The 19,764-nt window shown below is 46.2% G+C and overlaps 5 protein-coding genes across 7 annotated transcripts; 4 read left to right on the top strand and 1 right to left on the bottom strand.

Annotated features, from left to right (window-relative positions):
- The first annotated feature begins 136 nt into the window (after window positions 1-136).
- Window positions 137-822, top strand: LOC108042641 (serine palmitoyltransferase small subunit B). Its single transcript, XM_017121028.2, has 2 exons — window positions 137-372; window positions 597-822. The coding sequence occupies exons 1-2, from the start codon at window positions 240-242 to the stop codon at window positions 776-778; spliced, it is 315 nt and encodes a 104-aa protein (XP_016976517.1). The 5' UTR covers window positions 137-239; the 3' UTR covers window positions 779-822.
- Window positions 823-916: 94 nt separating this feature from the next.
- LOC108042638 (peptidyl-prolyl cis-trans isomerase E) lies at window positions 917-2,137 on the top strand. The gene is made up of 4 exons (XM_017121026.1): window positions 917-1,233; window positions 1,294-1,677; window positions 1,738-1,910; window positions 1,971-2,137. Exons 1-4 carry the CDS (start codon window positions 1,033-1,035, stop codon window positions 2,113-2,115), a joined length of 903 nt encoding a protein of 300 aa, XP_016976515.1. The 5' UTR covers window positions 917-1,032; the 3' UTR covers window positions 2,116-2,137.
- On the bottom strand, window positions 2,131-3,232 carry LOC108042640 (60S ribosomal protein L18a). The gene is made up of 2 exons (XM_017121027.2): window positions 3,133-3,232; window positions 2,131-2,714 (listed from the first exon to the last, which is right to left on the bottom strand). Exons 1-2 carry the CDS (start codon window positions 3,148-3,150, stop codon window positions 2,199-2,201), a joined length of 534 nt encoding a protein of 177 aa, XP_016976516.1. The 5' UTR covers window positions 3,151-3,232; the 3' UTR covers window positions 2,131-2,198.
- Window positions 3,233-3,464: 232 nt separating this feature from the next.
- Window positions 3,465-11,784, top strand: LOC108042642. Of its 2 annotated transcripts, none has more exons than XM_017121030.2 (4): window positions 3,465-4,171; window positions 4,515-4,592; window positions 4,656-6,933; window positions 6,994-11,784. In XM_017121030.2, exons 3-4 carry the CDS (start codon window positions 4,674-4,676, stop codon window positions 11,181-11,183), a joined length of 6,450 nt encoding a protein of 2,149 aa, XP_016976519.1. In that variant the 5' UTR covers window positions 3,465-4,171; window positions 4,515-4,592; window positions 4,656-4,673; the 3' UTR covers window positions 11,184-11,784. The 2 variants fall into 2 exon arrangements, with proteins under 2 accessions (XP_016976519.1, XP_016976518.1); XM_017121029.2 differs by having other exon boundaries at window positions 6,988-11,784.
- A 752-nt stretch (window positions 11,785-12,536) lies between these two features.
- Window positions 12,537-19,375, top strand: LOC108042621 (kinesin-like protein KIF12). Of its 2 annotated transcripts, none has more exons than XM_017120964.1 (7): window positions 12,537-13,007; window positions 16,492-16,666; window positions 16,718-16,945; window positions 17,006-17,146; window positions 17,473-17,614; window positions 17,685-18,525; window positions 19,051-19,375. In XM_017120964.1, exons 1-7 carry the CDS (start codon window positions 12,688-12,690, stop codon window positions 19,373-19,375), a joined length of 2,172 nt encoding a protein of 723 aa, XP_016976453.1. In that variant the 5' UTR covers window positions 12,537-12,687. The 2 variants fall into 2 exon arrangements, with proteins under 2 accessions (XP_016976453.1, XP_016976454.1); XM_017120965.1 differs by lacking the exon at window positions 19,051-19,375 and adding an exon at window positions 18,634-18,735.
- The last annotated feature ends 389 nt before the right edge of the window (window positions 19,376-19,764 follow it).

Below are 19,764 nucleotides of genomic sequence, written 5' to 3'. Positions count from 1 at the left end.
ACTGTCGCCCGAAAGGGGCCGAAATGAAATCTATTTAATTTGGTTTACAGCCCGAAAAATGTATATATATGTATTTATAGAAAAAAGCGTGTAGTTGTACGTACGGAGCAGCGATAAGGCGGTGACGGGGGCGCAGGCACCGGTGCCACCAGGTGTACCAGGTGTCGTACCTGGGGTTAGTTCACCGCACACCCTGAAACCGTCGACATCGCATCGCCTGACATCGATTTCACAACCCCATGTCGAAAAGCATGTTCCAAAATCTGGCCGAGGACTATGCGAAATTCAAGCGCTATGTGAAATGGCTGTATGTGCTCTACGAACTGAACACGCAGATCGCCATCTGTGAGCCCTGGGAGAAGGTGTTCCTCAGTGAGTATATTGGGTATTGGGGCCCATGCCCGCGGGAAGATTAGCGCTCCTCGCACCACTCGTATCCGTATCTACAAAGTAACAACTTTGGCGCGATATTATTGTCTTTACTCATCGATATCTTATCTATGCCGGTCAGTCGGTGTCTTAGTCATGGAGCGGCGCGGCGAACACCCGACCTGCTAATGGATAGCGATAACTGACCAAGTAAATTTCCCTTTCAGATGTCCTTCTGGGCAGCTGCGTGTCCCTGATCCTGTACGCGACCTTTGCCTTTGTGCCGGGCTATTGCGTGACGGTTTTCCACCTCCTGTGGCCACAGACTATGATGCAAAATCTCACCAGCGCTTGCAATATGAATATCGAGGGCTTTTGTGCTAACGAAAGTGGAGCACTAATCACGTAATCTTAGTTTAGCTTATCATAATCAATAAATAATTTAAAACGTAACGTTCAATCTGCGTACGCCGTTGCCAATTGGAAAATATAGTCGATGCAGTAACATTGGTTCGGATCTCTACTAGATATTTGTTGACGGCCTGGCAGCACTGTACTCTTACGCCTTTTTAGTATTTTATGCTTAAGATCCGACGGCCACACTGTTGTTTGTTTGGGTTTTCGTTATTAGTGGTTTTTTTAGTTTCATGAATTAATTTAACCATGTCTAACGACAAAAGGACTGTTTATGTGGGTGGTCTGGCCGACGAGGTCACAGAGAGACTGCTTAACAACGCTTTCATACCCTTTGGTGATATTGCTGACATTCAAATGCCGGCGGACTACGAATCACAACGCCACCGGGGATTCGCCTTTATAGAATACGAACAGGGCGAGGATGCGGCTTCTGCAATAGATAATATGGTAATTGGTTACCTTTGCAACAACACATAGATGTAAAACAACCCGCTTTACAATTTCCAGAACGACTCAGAGCTATGTGGCCGCACAATCCGCGTGAATTTGGCCAAGCCGGTGCGCGTTAAAGAGGACAGTTTCAAGCCCGTTTGGGCGGATGACGACTGGTTGCAGAAGCATGCAGGCGCCACATTGCAGCCGGAAGGGGATCCGGAGGCGGAGAAGGTGGAGACCCCGTCCACGGGGCCGGCAGTAATCGAAAAGGCGGAGAAACGAAACCCACAGGTATTCTTTGACGTCCGGATTGGCGGCAACGATGCCGGTCGCATTGTGATGCTTTTGCGGGCGGATGTGGTGCCCAAGACAGCGGAGAACTTTCGGCAGTTGTGCACCCACGAACAGGGCTATGGCTACAAGGGCTGCTCCTTTCACCGCGTGATTCCAGAGTTCGTAAGTTGTTGAGCTGTCTGCCTGAGATTCGCCCATTACAACCCCTTTTTTACCCAACAGATGTGCCAAGGCGGCGACTTTACCAATAATAATGGCACTGGCGGTAAGTCCATCTATGGCAAAAAGTTCAACGACGAGAACTTCAACCTTAAACACAATAGTTTCGGCACTCTGTCGATGGCCAACTCGGGTGCCAATACAAATGGCTCGCAGTTCTTCATATGCACCACTAAGTGAGTCTTACATCGTTGGCCACGAGTTTTACATGTTAATCGTATTTTTATCAAACACAGAACCGATTGGCTGGACAACAAGCATGTGGTATTTGGTCATGTCATCAGTGGCGCCGAAGTGGTCCGTAAGATGGAGCGTTGTGGCTCTAAGTCAGGCACTCCCAACCAAAAGATCGTCATTTACGCCTGCGGAGAACTCAAATAAAATCGCTCTTGTACCTACTTTACTTCAACGTTCTCATTTATTGAAAAATCCACTAAGTCATAGGTAAAAGCTGCAGGAGAAACCTACTGGAAGTAGGTCCTGGGCTTCCTGAACGAGAACAGCTTCCTGTTGCCCTTGTGGTGGACACGCTGGACCAGCGGGAACTTGATCTTGGAGTCGTGGAACTGCTTGACGTGCACGCGGCGCGTCTTGGCGGCGGCGATCGACTCCACCTTGATGATCTGAATGGAGTGGGCACGGGCACGGTGGCGGGCTCCCATGTCGCGGTAGCACTGAGTGACGGCACCGCCGACGGTCAGGTCACGGTACTCGCGGTACATGTTGTGGGTGCCGGAGCGGGAATCGTAGCGCAGCCAGATGCCGAAGTTCTTGATCTTCACGGGCGACGTCTCGTACACCTGCTTGATGGACACGATCTCGCCGGTGGTCTTCTTGAACTTCTTCAGCTGACGCAGGAAGTACCAGAAGCGGGATTTGGCCACGATGTTGTCGGGAGCGAAGATGCGCATCTTGTAGAGGGGCGTCTGGGGCTCCTTCTCGCTGGGCAGCTTGCGGCCCACGACCTCATACTCCTTCAACTGCAAATAAGATTTGCGTAAGTAAAATGTTCAAAAACTTTGTAAACAAATGCAGACATTAGCAGGCAAACAAACACACGCATGGCTATTCGGTTTTGAAGGTTATGTTTTCGGCGACGTAAATTAAAATTTTGTAAATTATTTATATAGCAGGCTTAGGCTGGGCTATTTACAAAGGCCTCTCTCAAGATCTTTAAATTACTTCAACTTAGTAATGAATACAGTTTTTTTCAAGAAAAGTGGATTGTCAATCTGCGTCTATAGCACTTTGAACTCTCAAGTCGTTTTTCACATAGAAATTGCGTTTTTTTACAAATTTTAACGATTGCATTGCATGCGCTATATGTTTGCCTGGCTGTTGCACACATTTAAAACGATAATAATGATTATTTAAATCATTTTTTCGTTAAATACTAACCAATCCCTTGGCTCTCATGTTGGACGTTCACGCGAAAAGGAAACGGAAAGAGCTTGGCAGATCGGGATGACACTGAACGTCGATTCAGGGATGGCAAAAAATATCGATAGCTGTTCTGAAAAAATAGTCATTTGTACAACATAATAATGGAAAGCCACTAATTGTAAATAACACTTGTATAAGGTAATTATTCGTATTATATACCCATTATGAATGTAATTATTTTTAATGTTTCAAGCATAAAACCGTCAAATATCGATATGCTTACACTGAACCGCTTGGCGATGCTACCCACACGGTTGCATTTTTGGCAGTCACACCAGCACGCTGCGCTAATCATCGAACTATTACACATCCCTAGCTTCTGCGCGTGTTTCAATGAAAAAAGGCGAAAAATAGTGCTAAAAACTTGTTTTTCACGCGTAATTCAAGCGCTAAAAGCATTCAACTTATGAAATTCCCATTCCACATTCAAATGCCAAAGTGTTGCAACTGAAACACTGTGGAAAAGAGCGCAAACAAAGTGGGCAGAATATAAAATGCATAGCGTGGACGGCGACGTGCAAAAAGAAGAAAAATTTTTACCCCTCACAAGAGACGCGCAAAAAGGCCACCATTCGTGTTGGCCTGGACTAAAATAAATAATTGCATGCAATTGTGAAATCCACTTGCATAACGATTGCGAGTCCTGGGCGTTTATAAACAATTGAAACCAGGCGCAAACCGTAAATTGTATAAGTACGCTGAGGGGTGGGGGCGCCCCGTTCTTGTTCCGTCTCGTCTCGGCAAAAATCTCTCAGTTTCGTCGGACTCGGTCTCTTTTTGGTTCAGTTGTGCAGCGAACTTCCGTGAAATCGGTTGAAATCGTTCTCTATTTGTGTTTTGCGCGCGTAAAATTCGTCGTTCTCTTTGGCCTCTCTCTCCTTTCTCTCTCTCTGCCGCCTACAATTTGTGGGAAAATTCTACCTAAGCAGAGGTACAGCAACAACAATAACATACTGAGCAGAAACAACAAAAACACACGGGAGAAGAAGAGCAGGTAAATAAACGTGCATAATTGCTGTATATGTGATTGTAGTGTCCATTCCAAGAATATTTCAAGTAAATTCGTTTATTTTTAGCAGTAAGTTGCTCTCTCGTTAACTTTTTGCTACCATTTATTTGGTATTTTGAACTACTTTGGCTTTACTTTATGTGCCAGGGCTTCAAAATTCGTAATGACCGGTGACTTGCAATGTTTATGCAGTAAATATTGATAAACAACGTATACAATCGCGTATTTAGGCCCCCCGCATAAACGATCGACTTTGTTGTCAATTTCTTGTCGAAATGCCAAACCAAATATCTCACGTAATAACAAAATCATTTCATTTCGCTTTCAGCTGCGTAGAGAACAGCGAAAAACGAAAAAATAGAGAGAGCGAGAACCGGAACGGATTCAACGCCAACGGCATGCAAAGGTAATAAAAATAATCACTTCAGCCCAAAGTGCGTTTGATCGATTTACTTTACTCTAATCACAGCGTGTGAATGCATAAAATATGATGGAAGCATTGGATCAGCAACAAGCCAAGCTAACGTCTAACCGAGATGATGGAGAAGCGGGAACAGGATCGGAAACGGGATCGGGAGCGGGAACAGGAGCTGCTGGCGAGGAAGACGACTTCGAGGAGCCTCATCATGCGCTGGGCCTGGCGGAGGAGGAGAGCGAGACCAACCAGCACAGGGAGAACAACAACGCCCGGGAGAAAGACGAGGGAAAGCGGAAAAAGAGCGCCGATGACGTGATAGACTTAACCCTGGCAAATGGCCAGGACAGTAGAGATGCGCAAGGGAAAAATTTAAATGAAACAGAGGAGGCTGGGCTGGCACACAAATCTGTGGAGGAGGAATCTCATGGGGATGTTAAGGAAAAGACTACAGAAACTCCAGACAAAGAAGCATCTTCTCTCTCTACAGATCTTGTAAAGCAAGAACCGGCAGAAGATAGTTCAGAAGAACTCCAGAATCCCGCCAAAATCCCATTGCAAGCGGAGTTTCTAGATGATATTAAATTGGAGACCGATGTGGAGGACAAAGCAGGATCCTTAAGTGATAACGAAATGGAGTTCTTATCTGATCCAGAGGAGCAGGCATTGGACTCTCCCGAAGCTAAACCTATAGAAGAAACTATGGAGACGGCATCCCATAACCTGCTAAGCGAATCAGAGAGTGAGGAAATTGAAGAAAAATATTCCCCGCCTGCCAATGAAGACTCTGAAAGTAAAAATGAAGAACAAGTTTATCCCATGCCAGTTATAGATCTGGAATCCGACTCGGATAGTGAGGAAAAAGAGTTCTTATCCATTAAAGATCCCAATAGCCCTGCTGTGCGCAGTGAGGAAGGCAAGGTTGACTCACAGTCTTTAAAAAATCTTTATAAAGATGCAGTTGGTGAGGATATTTCCAATGGAGAGCTTAAAGTGAATGAAAAGCCATTGAAGCCAAATTGCGAATCTCTTCTAGAGGGATCCGATACGGTGGATTCTCCTTCGTTAACCATGGACGTGGATCTTCCAAGCAGCGAAAATGAAGAAGCGCCCTGTGGTGTCGTCAAAATTGAGTCGGATTCGGAAGATGAAGTTCAGAGTAATAGTGTCAAGTCAAAGGAACCTGCTATTGAAGTTGTGCCGCCAATCAAACTGAATGGGGCTCACCAAGCTTTAAAGGAGGAGACACAGGCGGACGACGAGGAGCAAATTGAGTCCAGTAAAAAGCCAGAAGACCCCAAGCAACTGTCTGTGATAACAAACCACACTGGCAACAACACTAAGGTGGAGGAAACAACTGATCCAAAGGAGCCGAGCTCCCTCATCCTACCCATTCGTAGGAGCCGCAGCACGAGCACCAATAGCCGGAGCAGCACTGTGAGCTCCGCATCGCAGCCCCAGCTGGTCATCGATCATCCGGAGAGCGAGCACAATGCCAGGGTGCAGACACTGAAGCTTTCCCTGAAGCGCAGGCGCAGCAAAAGTTCCTCCGCCAGCCAAGCCGATAAGCAGCCAAAGGTCGAGGCAGCCGGCTCCGTCTCCTCGCTGCTCCTGCAACGCCTCCAAGGGAACACCAATGTGGGCCCACCCGTTGTCCCTGCGGAAAGCCAAGTCCTAAGTTGCGCAAAGTGCAATCTGCAGTTCAAGTTCGAAAGCTTTCAGCTGTTGAACGAGCATCAGGCCCAGTGTAGCGGGATCACGAGTGGGAGTACGAGCAGTTCTCAGGTGCCACTAAGAAAGGAGCGCTTCTTCCGCTGCGCCCAGTGCAGCAGCGTGCACCAGTGCTGGCACTTTTTCCTTCACATGCGGGAAGTACACCAGCGCTACATCTGCCTGTACTGCAACCATGTGTATCCGAGTGTGGAGAAGCTGTCGCTGCATTTGGAAAACAAGCACGACATCGACCAGAGCCACTTTGCCAAGGATGCGTGGGCATTGCAGCAGAGGACTGAGGATAGGGCGAGGCATCTCGTCTGCTGCACGTGCCAAGCCACCTTTGTGCAGGGCTCAGAGTTTGAGGATCATGATTGCTCCCAGCTGATGCAGCCGTGTGCTTTGTGCGGCCAAAAAGGTGGACATGCTACGGGTTGTAAGAATAACAAGCGAAAACCGGTAAGAAGGCGGAGAAAGGTGCGAAAGCAGCCAGAACCGCCTCTGCCACTTCCGCAGGAAGTGCTGGCACAGTCCGCGCCGATGGAGGTGATTCCGGAGCAGGAGTCACTACATTTGCAGCTGCCACCGGAACACCAGTATCTTTTCCCAGTAGAGAACAGTAAGTTACAGTGGTTTTATCTTGTTCTAAGCTGATTACAAAATCATTCTAAAGTTCCAGCGCCTGAACCAGTCGAAGACCCTCCAGCGCCCCCTATTCCCAAGTTGGTTGTCCCCAAGATCATGTTGCGGGTGCCCAAAGAGTTCCAGAAGTCTGTGGATGCTGCTCTAAGCAGTACGGATACGGAGGATGAAGAGTTAGACACAACGCAACCGCTGGAAGAAGCTGTATTAGCACCACCAGAGGATTTGCCTATTGAGGCACCACTCCCTCCACCGCCAGCGTTTAGCTTCGATGACTCGACCTCGGCGAAGTTAAATCGCGTTCTGGCGGAATTGGAGCGCACCAAGCTGGACATTGAGCGAACCAAGGCGGATATAATCACAAAAAAGCAGGCCAAGGTGATCATGGCCCATGCAGAGGAAGAAAATGTTGTGCCAGAAATGGTGGATCCTCCACAGCAGCTGCAGCCTCAGCCGGAGGAGCAGCGTCGCTGGTCTCTTACGCCGCCTGCGTCGCCTCACAACAATCACGTCAACCTGCCCGTGCCGCCGCCAGATGTAATTACTGATTTCCAAGATCGGGTCGATGCAGTGCGTCGCAACAGTCTCGGCAGTGATTGCATGGACATAGACGACAGCTTGAATGGACCGGAGACGGAGGATAGTAGAGATCAGCCAGAGGAACAGGATAAATCTTTTGAACCTGCACAACCTTTACAGGAAAGCCATTTCGAGCCGATTCCCATTCAGCCGCTTCCACCTGCCGATGGAATTATGGTGGCTGGAGCCGACACGCACACGGTGGATCTGCAACTAGATCGTCCTCTGGACCGGTTTTCGATGGTGGATTTTGTGCGACTGTGTTTAAAATCAGTGTACTCCGTTTGCCTGTATTGCAACCACGCACGGCGTATTGCGGTAAATGGAAAGCAGCTTGTGCTTCATTTAATCAGCCAGCACAGATTTACGGCCACAGTGGACAGCATTACGGCAGAGGAGTTGCATGCCGAGACGATTGTCGCAAGGCTCAAAAGTTTTTTGCCAAACCTGGAGAGCGAATACATGAATTCAGCCAGCTGCTGCAGTGTGGAGGATGGCAAGTATGTGGAGCCGTTTAACGAGCGGATCTACGAGTGCTTCACCTGCCGCTACGTAACTTCCACGCACAAGGAACTGTATACCCACAACAGGAGGCTGCACATCAAGTCGAACATAACGTGCGTCATGTGCCAGACGAACTTCTACAGCTACAGCGAGATTCTGTGCCACATTTGCCCGGGTGAGGTGGCCGGGAGTATATATGACCTCCAGTTCCGGTGCTGCCTGTGCGAGATGGCTCCACTGCCCTCCGCCTTCAGGCTGATGGTGCATCTGAGGAAACAGCACCAGGCTTGCGACATCTGTCTGGAGGATTGCCAGAGCCAGGCAAAGCTTTCGGCGCACGTGTGGAAGCACAAGCTGCTGCACTTGTGCTATCGCTGCGGTATTGCCTATCGCAACAAACAGGACATCTCAAAGCATTTGTTTTGGAAGCACGGAACGGAGAGTGCAGGCTGCAAGCAATGCCTGCAGAAGCGCTGGCGCCATGTCTACCACTTTTGCGTGCCGCCCGCGCAGTTTCCATGTGAGCAGTGCGGCTTCGTATTTAGCAAGGCAATCTACCTGGAGGTGCATCAACGAATGCATTCTGGGGATTTCCGCTATGCGTGCACGGAAGAAGACTGCGAGGAGAAGTTTGTGTCGCGCAAGCTGCTCCTAAAGCACGCCAGCAGTCATGTGGTAAAGGAACTGCCGCAAGCAGTTTCCGATGAACCGACGAATGACGGAGCGACGGCCGAAAATCTGGAAGAGATCAAGAAAGAAGCTGAAGAGGGTGAGGAAACGAAAGACGGAAAGCAAAAAGAGCAGGAGCACCTTGCTGAGGCCGAAACCAATAAGGAGTCTACCAAAAAAGAGGAGTCGGACAAAAAGGAGAGTGTGAAAGAGCAGGCAGTCAGTAAATCAGAGAGTCGCAAGCGCCGTAAAAAGTCCAAGCGCAACAAGGAATCCCTTGAGGACCTCAACCTCATCGCACCCAACCTTTCAGAATCGGATAGCAGCGATGACAGCGATTCCGATGCGCCGAGAAGCAATCATCAGGAGCAGCTCGTGCTGCCCATGCGATCTTCTGTGGATGATCTGGGCATGCCAAAAGTGATGCTGTCACCATCTTCAGAGAGTGATGCTGATGAAGCAGATGGCAAGCCCAAACTTGTGGACAAACCTTCAGACGCCTTGAAAGAAGAAAATAAGCTTGAGGAAAGCAAAGTCGATGAAGATTTGGAGCCCAAGAAGGAGGAAGACCAAGTAGATGTGTCGATCTGGAAAAACCTCCTGCAAAATCAGGCTTCCAATCCCGAAGAACAGGCTGTTAAGGAGGAGGAAAGGGAAGCCATGGTGGTCAATCTGCCGCCCAACAAGCTTCATGTGGCCTGGTCTGATCACGATTACTGCAAGCTGCACCGCACGCCTCCACCCTCGCCCGTTAAACAAAAATCGACAAACAAATCGTCCAGCAAAACGCCTGGTCAGAATGCCTCTAGCGAAAGCGACAGTTCCAGCAGCTCCAGCTCTTCGGATTCGGATTCTTCGAGCTGCTCCTGTGGCTCCAACTGCAGCTGCAGTTCCAGCAACAGCAGCAGTTCTAGCGATGACTCCGACGACTCGGACAGCTCTAATGCTCGAGGATCGCCACAGAAGCGGGCTCGGAAGAAATCCCTGAAGCAGAAAAAGAGCTCCGAATCACTCAAAAAGGGACAGCAAAGCGAGCGAGATCCCGAGGAGAACGTTAATGTTACTCCTGAGAATAAGAATAATCCTGCTGCTCCTCCTTCGCCAAAGCCACCCATGTACAACGAGTCGGATTTCGATACTGCTTTCTCGGATACAGACGAGGAGTTCTACGACTCCCATCCCCAGAAACTGGCCAACGAGCTGCTGGCCCAGAAGCGCGAGGCTCTCTTGGCGGAGCATGCTCCACTGCGTCCGAGCAACAATTACGACATTGTGGAGAACAGTCGTCCTTCGACTCCTTCTCTTCCGGAGGAGGCATCTGCTTTTGCGGAGAAACGGGAAAGAGTGAGAAACAAGAAAAAGAAGCGGGAACGAAAGTCCACATGTAAATCTGGCAAGATGCCACCAATGGCCAGTACCCCTCTACCTATGGATGGAATTAGTGGAATGGTAGCGCCTGTGGAGCCGCCTACTCCTCTGCAATCTCACCCAGAATCTCTGTTTCCCATCACCCCACTAACTCATCGCAATCTGCAATCTTCGATGACCCGGATGAGTGAGGGCAGCAGCTGCTCCGATGCCGATGGCCAACTTAAGCGTTCGAAACGGCAGCGAAGACCGAACAAGTTCTACGGTTACACGAGCGACGATGAGAACATGAGCGCCATTTTAGCGCCACCGCTGCAGGTGGGAATGCAGCTCATTAAGCCACAGCCACCACCACAATTGACCTGGGCCAAGGAGGATCTGCCCACACCGCCCAAGCAGCGCAGCAGGAATAACAATGGCAGCGGACACCACCATCACTCGCACAGCAATGGTGGAAGTTCATTCGCTGGATCTTCACGAAAGCGGAGTAAGCAGCGATCGCTGCACGGCGCAGGAGGATCTCGTTCAGCAAAGCGCCACAAGCCTGATCGGGAGGATCACTTGCCACCCATTCCAACGCTTAAGATCCGGCCCAGCTTGCTGCCCAGCACTGCTCCGCCGACGGACAGCAGTGACAGCAGCTCGGAAGACGAGGATGCGGAGATTAATGTGACAAGTTTGATAGCGACTCCGCAACCGGCTCCTCCTCCAGTTCTGCCAACGCCTCTGCCGGTGGCTCTGCCAGTCCAGCCACCTCCACCACCGCCTCCTGCGGCCACCGCTTTCAATCAGCCTATTCCACCCGCTCTGCTGCCAAATCCCGGATTTGCCACGCTGCAGTACTTTAAGGCCAACAACATACGGTATCCCATTCGACCGCCGGCAGGAGCTCGTCTTGCCCGCGAGGGTGAATCCGTGTACTGCTACTGCCGCTGTCCGTACGACGAGGTGTCCGAGATGATCGCCTGCGACGGGGACAACTGCCTGATCGAGTGGTTCCACTTCGAGTGCGTGGGCATCATGGTAGCGCCGCAGGGCAAGTGGTTCTGCGCCGAGTGCAGACCGAAGTACTCGGAAGGTATCTATCAGGGCACCAAGCCCACATGAACGAACACGGATTAACTGCATCATTGGTTCCTCCTACCACAAAGAATCAACTATAACTACAAACCCCACTACAGAATGGATTACGCTTATTAATTGATAAAAACATGTAGTCGCTGATTCTCGGCGATCGGTTGAGAAGAAGATAAATATATCTTATCTAAACTACTAAAAAAACATCTAGAGTAATAAAGTAACGTATTTGTAAAAATTGAGGTCAGATGTAACCCCAGGCTCAAAGTAGCTCTCCGAGGAGAGCCTAAGCTAAGCTAATGCTAATTCAAATATCTGCAACAAGCTTATCAAATGATATATATATATTTCTATATTCACTTAATTGTATGTAAATATCGATGGCTGCATATTTCGTATGCACTTTGTAAAATAGCTAGAGTACGCGAGAGATCCCATAAACACTTAGGCAATAGGGCTTACACTTATAAATAGCAGTCCCCCAAGTATAGTACATAACTAAATCTACATATATATACATGTAATGACTATGATTAGAACACAAACAAATCGAAATCCATCTGCAAATCGGAATGGATTATGAGAGAAATAAACATGCAACATTGTGAGACGTATACAACAAAACCATCAACACTAATTGTCCTAATTTGTTTGGTCACTCGGCGGTACAACTAATATTGGCTCATCAATTTATATGGTAATCAACCATGTATATCCTTGTTGATTACCATAATTGGGTGCTCTGAAAAATTGAAAAGGAAATAATTTTAACTAATAGTGTTTAAGGTACTTTACAACTATTTTTCGATGGAATACAAATAGACTTGGGCATTCTTGGGAAACTGAAACCATAACTCTTTCTCAGGCATTGTGCCTTCAGGGAATTGCTTTAATGTTGTTAACCCACCCGACCAAGTAAAGAATTTCACGTTCCCGGCTCTGATTATGCCAAAGTAAATGCAAATAAGCCACGACAAGGCGCCCAATGTTGTTGTAGTCGCGCACGATGAATGGGCACGAAAGGCGCCAGGGTCAGCAGTGGGGTCATCCGCCGTCCAGCCAACCAACTAGCCACCTAAAACCACCCACTTACGGGGAGTTTCGGTTTGTTTACCAAACAGCACGTAGATTTAATTGCTATTATGGGAAGGAGTCGCTCTAGCGAGTGCCTTTGGCGAGTGGAAGCAACAACCACAACAAAGTCAAATTACAGGTGGTGCCGGGGGTGTTAACTGGGTGGGTAGTGGTGCCCTGTGTCGCCTGGTCAGTGGTGTGCGTGCCTCGAAATTACCATAAATCTGATGGCTCGAATAAAAAAGGCTGCTCTGGTGAACTTGGCCAGCCAGTTCGTGTTGAGTTTTCGCGGCGAGCGGTTAACCGGAAACGCGGACGAACACAACGCGAATAGCGCAATTTTGAATATCGGCCGACCTGCGTGTCCGCAGTGCCATGTCCACGGGACAACCAAGCGCTGCGCTAACAATCGTCCCCTCATCCTACACGTGCCTAGCTGGTGGCATCCACATAGGTGGCCATGGTTCGCCGGGCCTCGAGTGTTCCGCATCTGAACAGTAGTGGCGGTAGCAGTGCGGATAGCGCCGGAACGTCGGGCAGCGGACGTGGTAGGGCGCCCGTAGCCGGTTCCCGGGGCCGAAAGACGCCCTCGACCACGTCCACCGGCCAGAATCAGCGCCAGAGCTCCGGGAGCAGCAGCAGCGTGCCCCGATCCCGCAGCCTGACCAACGGCATGCGTCGTCTGAGTCCGCAGAAGGGAACTGGGAGCAGTGGAGGAGGAGGAGGAGGAGGAGGTAGCTCCCGCAATACGCCGTATTTCCTGCGTTCACGCGAGAATGAGTAAGTGTGGGATAAGGATTGCGATGATTCCCACCGTAATCAATAGGTGATAAGTTGTGGACAGTGGAGACCCACTAATATATTACTATAGTCAAGTAAAGATCTTATAAGCTAATACAGTCACTTCTGTTGTCTAGAATTCGTTTTGAATTTGTCACATTTTCCTTGAATAAAGTAAAAATCCATGAGAGATTGGGAAAGAATGGTTAACTGCAGAACTCTTTTTTGATTCCTTTCTGAAACAGTAAGTAATTTTAATGTTATAAACCTAAAGTTTGAACAGTCTTATAAAAATCTTATTTTTCGAAAAAAACTGTATAAATTGGATCAGGTTATTACCATTTTTATCATGACAAAGAAAATACAATTTCTAGAAAACACAAATTTCTAGCCTTGACAACGTTGTGTTTTGCTAGCTTGAAAGAAAAAGAGATTATAGAGTAACTGTTACTGTAGTAAAAAGTTTAGCAAATTCCTACTTTACTTATTTAACCATTGTCTACTGTACTTATATTTTTGGAATTTTAATGGCGATTAAAAATGGATATTAAAAATGCCTCCTTTATAAAACCTTGGCAAAGTCGTAATATAGGCCATTACTTATTAACAGTGTCTATATGAGGGTACCGAGAAAATGTATTAATTTGCATCAGAGCGTATGGCAGGGAAATGGGAAATGGAAACGGAGAAGGGGTAATGATAACACGACAGGCCAGGAGCAGCTCACCCCCAATAGGCGATCCATTAAAAACCCTCGAGGCGAAGCAAAGGACGAGAAGCCACAAGCCAAACCATAATGACCACGCACAATAATCGAGGAGTCGGAAGGGCGGGCGACTGACAGACGGACGGACAACCAAACAGGCAATCAAGCGGACAGACAAACGGACGAGCAGTTAGCCGGACTTACCGGCCTCAATTTAAACACTTTGTGGGACGGAAGCGTAGGAGAGTATCGGCCGAGATCTGGGGGTTGAGTTCTGAACGAGCACGACACAAATCGATTTTGCAATTAAAGCATATTGAAGTCTATTGCTGTCTGCGTTTGACCGCAGTTGAGAGCGAAAGTGACATATTTATGTTAGTTTTTATTTTCGATGTGGGTTCAGGTGTAGCAGCCACAATGGAGTTAAGGTTAAGGACCCCAGTGTCTTGGCTGACCAGCAAGTGGGTTAAGAGCTAGTTGGTGGTTTGCCTTGGTTTCGAAAAGATCATTAATAATTAAAAAAAAGAGAGAAGGGTAAAAAGAAAGTTTGAACTGAAACCGGATATTTCTTTTACTATCTAGTCATTGTTTTTCTGCCATGAAATACGTATAATTCCAGTGTTCCATTGAGGGCACTACTGTCTTATAGATATTAATTAAAATGAAGAAGTCCACAATTGACACCTATGTCTCTTGGTAATTTATTATATTGGCTGGATATTCGAAACCTGAATTTGTTGTATAGATAATTAGAGATTAATCCCTCCAGGCAACCGGCATTATGGGCGTTATAATTATTTTGGAGCACGCATGTGTTTCAGCCTTTTGATTAATTAATGCGTTGATAGCCATTTGATGGAAGACATACATTGGAATCACTCATAAATATATATATATATTCATATATCAACTAGATAAATCGAGGGAATAGTCATACATAAACTTAATACCAACCCAAACTTTTTTTTAGGGCAACACTCAGAAAGTGAATTCGCGTGCGTAACCGTCAGTTTGCATTTTAAAAATCCATACGGACCACATAGTGCCCATATGCATATATATTTTCTGGCATGCACAACACGAGTTAAGTCATAATTACGCCCCTGCAGATAATCAAAGCTGACATTTCGTTGCCTAAACTTTGCGTGGCTAATAAATGTCTCCCACTGGCGGCTTCGGTTTGCTTCTATTCTGAATAGGATTCCATGCCTGGGAAATAAAAGTGAGAGTCCAAACTTCTCACTCGCTACGACACTTTATTTGATTCGCAAACAAGTGACACAGAAAAACCCATATTTTTACTGGGCCTACCTGAAGTTTCTTGTTGCTTTGAAATCGGCGCATGGCATTTAATTATATTTGCTATGAGTAAAGATCAACAATACTTTCAAGAAGGCTTTCATTTATTTAGGAATACAACATTTTTGGGGACAAAAGGGATCTGATTTAACAAGTCATTAAGTGACTTTGAAAATAAAATTATACCCAAAATCAATATTCCGTTTTCTTTGAAAAGTTTATATATTCTTCAAACACATCTACGTTTTATGACACAAGCTTACACATTCACTCAGTAATTACTACAAATGTAGATATTTAAAAACTGTATTTAAATATTTTTTACGATTTGTATGAAACTACACTTAGTTTTGAATATGTTAGGACCCATTCTGTATTTACGGGAACATTTGAAAGCAAAATCAAAACTTTCGCTTTTAGCTAAACCTTTATAGAGCCTTATATTGGCCGATTAATTATTAAGGACCGACTGCGGGTAGACCAAAAGTTGATTGAACTTTCCTCAGCGTTAGCTTCTCAAGTCGCCGCTCCTGGGGTTTCGTGTTAATTTCTTTCTATTGGCGCCTACTGAAATATTTACCAAGAGCACACTGCAGGCCCAACTCATGTCTGATTAATAAAGGTGGAGTGAAGTATGGCCATTAGAGCATAAATGTTTAACAAGTCATTTACGTGAAAATGTTAAATGTCAGCGGTGTGTGCCACATACAATCACGCCAAGATGCCACATCGCACATACGCCGCGTTGTCCGGCCTATTTGCAGTTCAATAAACTGTTTGTATTGGAAACTTTGTTTGATTTGTGGGGGTTCCATAAAATTAGTTGGATAATTGCCGGCTTGACGAATAACTAAAACAAAAACTTGTGGAAATCCTAATCAATAATTTACTACCTTGTATTTACATATTTTCCTTTGAAAATATTTCTTAATCCAATTGAAATGTGACCTCTGACCCCCACTCAACTAAACTAATAGCGAATTAGTGTGAAAAAAGGTGGTCAAGTGAAACAGAAAAACCCGAAAAGTAACGAGCCACCCTTAACCTTGGCTATTTATAGGCCGGTTAACGTCAGAACTCCACCAAGTTCAAGGCAAATCCAGAAATTCTGGAAATTCGCATGTGCCACAACAATCTGATTCAAAAAAAAAAAACAATGAAAGCTTTGTTTCCACTTTGATAGATTAATTGCGATTGTAGGTACTGTGAGCGACATTTGGGTTTCAGGTTTAAGAACTGTGTCCCAGAAATAAATGATTGGTTCCAAACTAAGTGATATACCCAACAACATTTGGGTTTCCACTTTAAGAGCTAGTGTCCTTAGGGAGTATCTTAAACTCTTCAGTAAGATATAATATGTAAATAAGTATAACAGCTTTTCCAGCATTCTTTAAGAGCCAGTGTTTAGATATCGAGTGAACGTTCAGTAAATTATAATATACATTATGAATAAGTAAAAAAAAAAACATTTCTTTTCAGGATTGGTAGTGCTGACACCCTAGAAATCGTTGCCTCCAAGTCCACGGGCAGCGAGGAGTGCTCCACGCCCGAGGATAATATTAACGTGGTGGTGCGAGTGCGTCCGCTTAACGACAAGGAGAAACGCGATCGTCACGGATCCACTCTTCAGTTTCCCGGGAACGGGCAGGTTATAGTAAGTATAAGTCCAGTATTTTGTAACAAAGTAATGTCGAATCCTCTCCAGCTGGAGGGCAACGATGTGGGCCAGAAGAGGTCCCACAATCGCGACAGCGTTCGCGTCTTCACCTACAACGTGGTCTTCGAACCAGGAGCCACTCAGGAGGACATACTGGACTACTCAGGCATCAAGCGCATCATCGAAATGGGCATCGAGGGATTCAGTTGCACGGCGTTTTGTTATGGCCAAACGGGATCCGGCAAAACGCACACGCTTACTGGACCGCCGGATTTGGTGAGTTGGAGTCTAATTAACTTTAATAGTCCTGTCTCATGACGGTCTTTACTTTCTCAGTTCGTTGGCAAGCCGAATCCCAAGGATCCGCGCCATGGCCTAATCTTCCGCTCGTTTCTGTATCTCTTCCAATTGATTAAGAATCGCAAGGACGTCAACTACGTCCTGAAAGCCTCCTTCATGGAAATCTACAATGAGCGGGTAAGCGGCATACTTTAATGACAACCGATGCCCGTGACTTGACCTCTGCGAATTCAATTTAAATTCAAATTGCATTTGCCATAATACTGATTGCTCCACCGCAAACATGCATTGCATTGACCTCTATTTAATGGATGTCAGCACGCTCCACCCACAGAAAATGGAAGGTATTCTGACGGGTAGTCCACCCACCTTTCGAGGAATGTCACGATGCGTGAAATGTTTCTGCATTTTGCGTGGCATTTTCAATGATTTGTTTTCCTAGCCCACCTCCAATTTCCTTATTGGTTTCGCAAATTGAATTGCATATTTTATCTTTCCCCCAGGTAATCGATTTGCTCAATCCGGGAAGTGCCCGAAAACCGCTGGCGGTGCGCTGGTCCAAGAAATCGGGCGGTTTCTTTGTGGAGAACCTTTTCACGGTGGACTGCGAGGAATTGGATGACCTTCTGGCTGTTTTAGAAGAGGGTAAGCAGTTCAAAATATGAAATAATTGATAAACCAACTAACTTCCTTGATATGGGTTATATCCTTTCAGGTATGAGAAATCGTGCCGTTGGCTCTCATGCCATGAACGATCACTCCTCGCGATCCCACACCATATTAACGGTCCACATCCTGTCCGATCAGCAGACGGATGGAGGTGTGTTCCTCTCCAAGCACGGAAAAATCAACTTCGTGGACCTGGCTGGCAGTGAGCTGACCAAGAAGACGATGAGCGAAGGAAAAACGCTGGAGGAGGCAAACAACATCAACAAGAGCCTAATGGTACTGGGCTATTGCATCTCCTCACTTAGCGACTCCAAGAAGAGATCGGGTCACATTCCGTACCGGGACAGTCAGCTCACCAAACTCCTGGCCGACAGTCTGGCAGGGAACGGGGTAACACTGATGATAGCCTGCGTCTCTCCTGCGCACTACAACCATGCGGAAACCCTGAACACCCTGCGATATGCCTCGCGGGCCAAGAGGATACGTACCAAGCCCGTGATCAAAATGGATCCCAGGGAGGCACTGATCCTCAGTCTGAAGCGTGACATCCATGCGCTCCAGATGGAGAACGACCACCTGAAGGCGGCCTTGAATCTCCACCATCAAGCGGCGCCGAATGGTGGAGCAGCTGATAATCTCCTCGAGCTTCAGCTGGATCGGGTGAGCAGTGGTGGTGGAGCGCCAGTGCCCAAGGTTGATCTGCAGCGTTTGCCAGAGCTAGATGGCTCCGAATTGGCTGAGCTCGTTAAGCTCTACATGGTGGAAAACGAGTCCCTGCGGCAGGAGAACAATCACCTGTTCACCGTGCGGGAGACCATCCTCAGGGATCAGGAGATCGTGTGCCGGGAGAACGAGCGTCTGCTGAAGAAACTGGAGGATGTGAACAAGTAAGTTTTCTTTAAAAAGGCGCAGTTTATTTAAATGGTGTTCCGGATGGTAGTTCGTCCCTTCTCCAGGCTGGCTCATTGTTCTCTCCCATTTCTGACTCGTTCTAGGTCGAATCCGAACGGGAACGAGGACGACAATGAGCCAAGCAAGGAGGTCCAGACGAAAAAGGAGTGAAAAATCATATATCAAACGTTTTCTACTTTTTAACAAGTTTTTATAGAATGTGTATTTTTAAAAAAACAATGTTTTTAAAAAACAATCCTAGAGTGTGACTAGTTATGTAAGGATTTGTAATAAAAGTTTGTTTTTGTTCCTATGAATAGAAAAGCCTTATTAAATTATTGAGATAATTATGTCTTTTAATTTGTTACGTCATTTTATCCACATACTAACAGACTTGTTTTTAAAATTCTTTTAATTTATCCAGTTCGGAAGCTATGCAGGAACTTAAGATCACTATAGTCGTCCCCTTAAATACGTTAAAATACAAATTTTTAAATATTTGAAAATCCATTCTTTCACAGAGTCTGTGTACGTTCACCTTTGATACCAGCGCGACCGGCTATATCTCCAACTACTGGAAAGGAAACACCTGGCACCGAGATCTGGACCAATCCAGAGCCACTTCAATCTCCTCCAGGAGCGGATCTGCCAATCGAACAGCGAATGTCGGAAAATGCTAATAGAAGGACAGATACAGCTCAGAAACGAATTGACCAGCAACGCATAGCCAAGAACATCTTGATTATGGCCAATGCTTTCCGGAAACCGGACTCAGAGTTGGCTAAGGAGTTGAACATTAATTCGGATAAGTCAGCAAAGCAATCTACTGACTTTATGCCTGAGTAAGTAACAAAGAATTGGGTTAAGCAACGCAAATTGTAATTATATTATTTTCAGTATGCTCACATAAGTAAGTCATTTGCTGTAAACACATCTAAAAATGATATATATTTTTGCAATAAATGAAATGAAAAGTGTCCAAAACATATAAAATAAAACTCTTTAAATACAATTTAAATTAGTTCTTATTAGTTCTTACTTTTAAAGGGCAGAAACAATATATTTTTTAGAGCTACAACAATAACTCTATTTTATTCTATTTGTATTATATAAGATCTTTTAAATCAAGAAGGATATGTTTTTTTTGTGTGTCTGTTATCAAAAAACCAAGCTTTCACGATCCAAATAAGGTTTGAACTTTTCTCCACACCCCCAAGAATTTTAAAGCTTTTGGA

Source organism: Drosophila rhopaloa, unplaced genomic scaffold (assembly GCF_018152115.1).
Source record: "Drosophila rhopaloa isolate 14029-0021.01 unplaced genomic scaffold, ASM1815211v1 contig_115, whole genome shotgun sequence".
In the NCBI taxonomy this organism is placed as follows: domain Eukaryota; kingdom Metazoa; phylum Arthropoda; class Insecta; order Diptera; family Drosophilidae; genus Drosophila; species Drosophila rhopaloa.
This window is presented reverse-complemented; position numbering and strand designations above follow the sequence as displayed.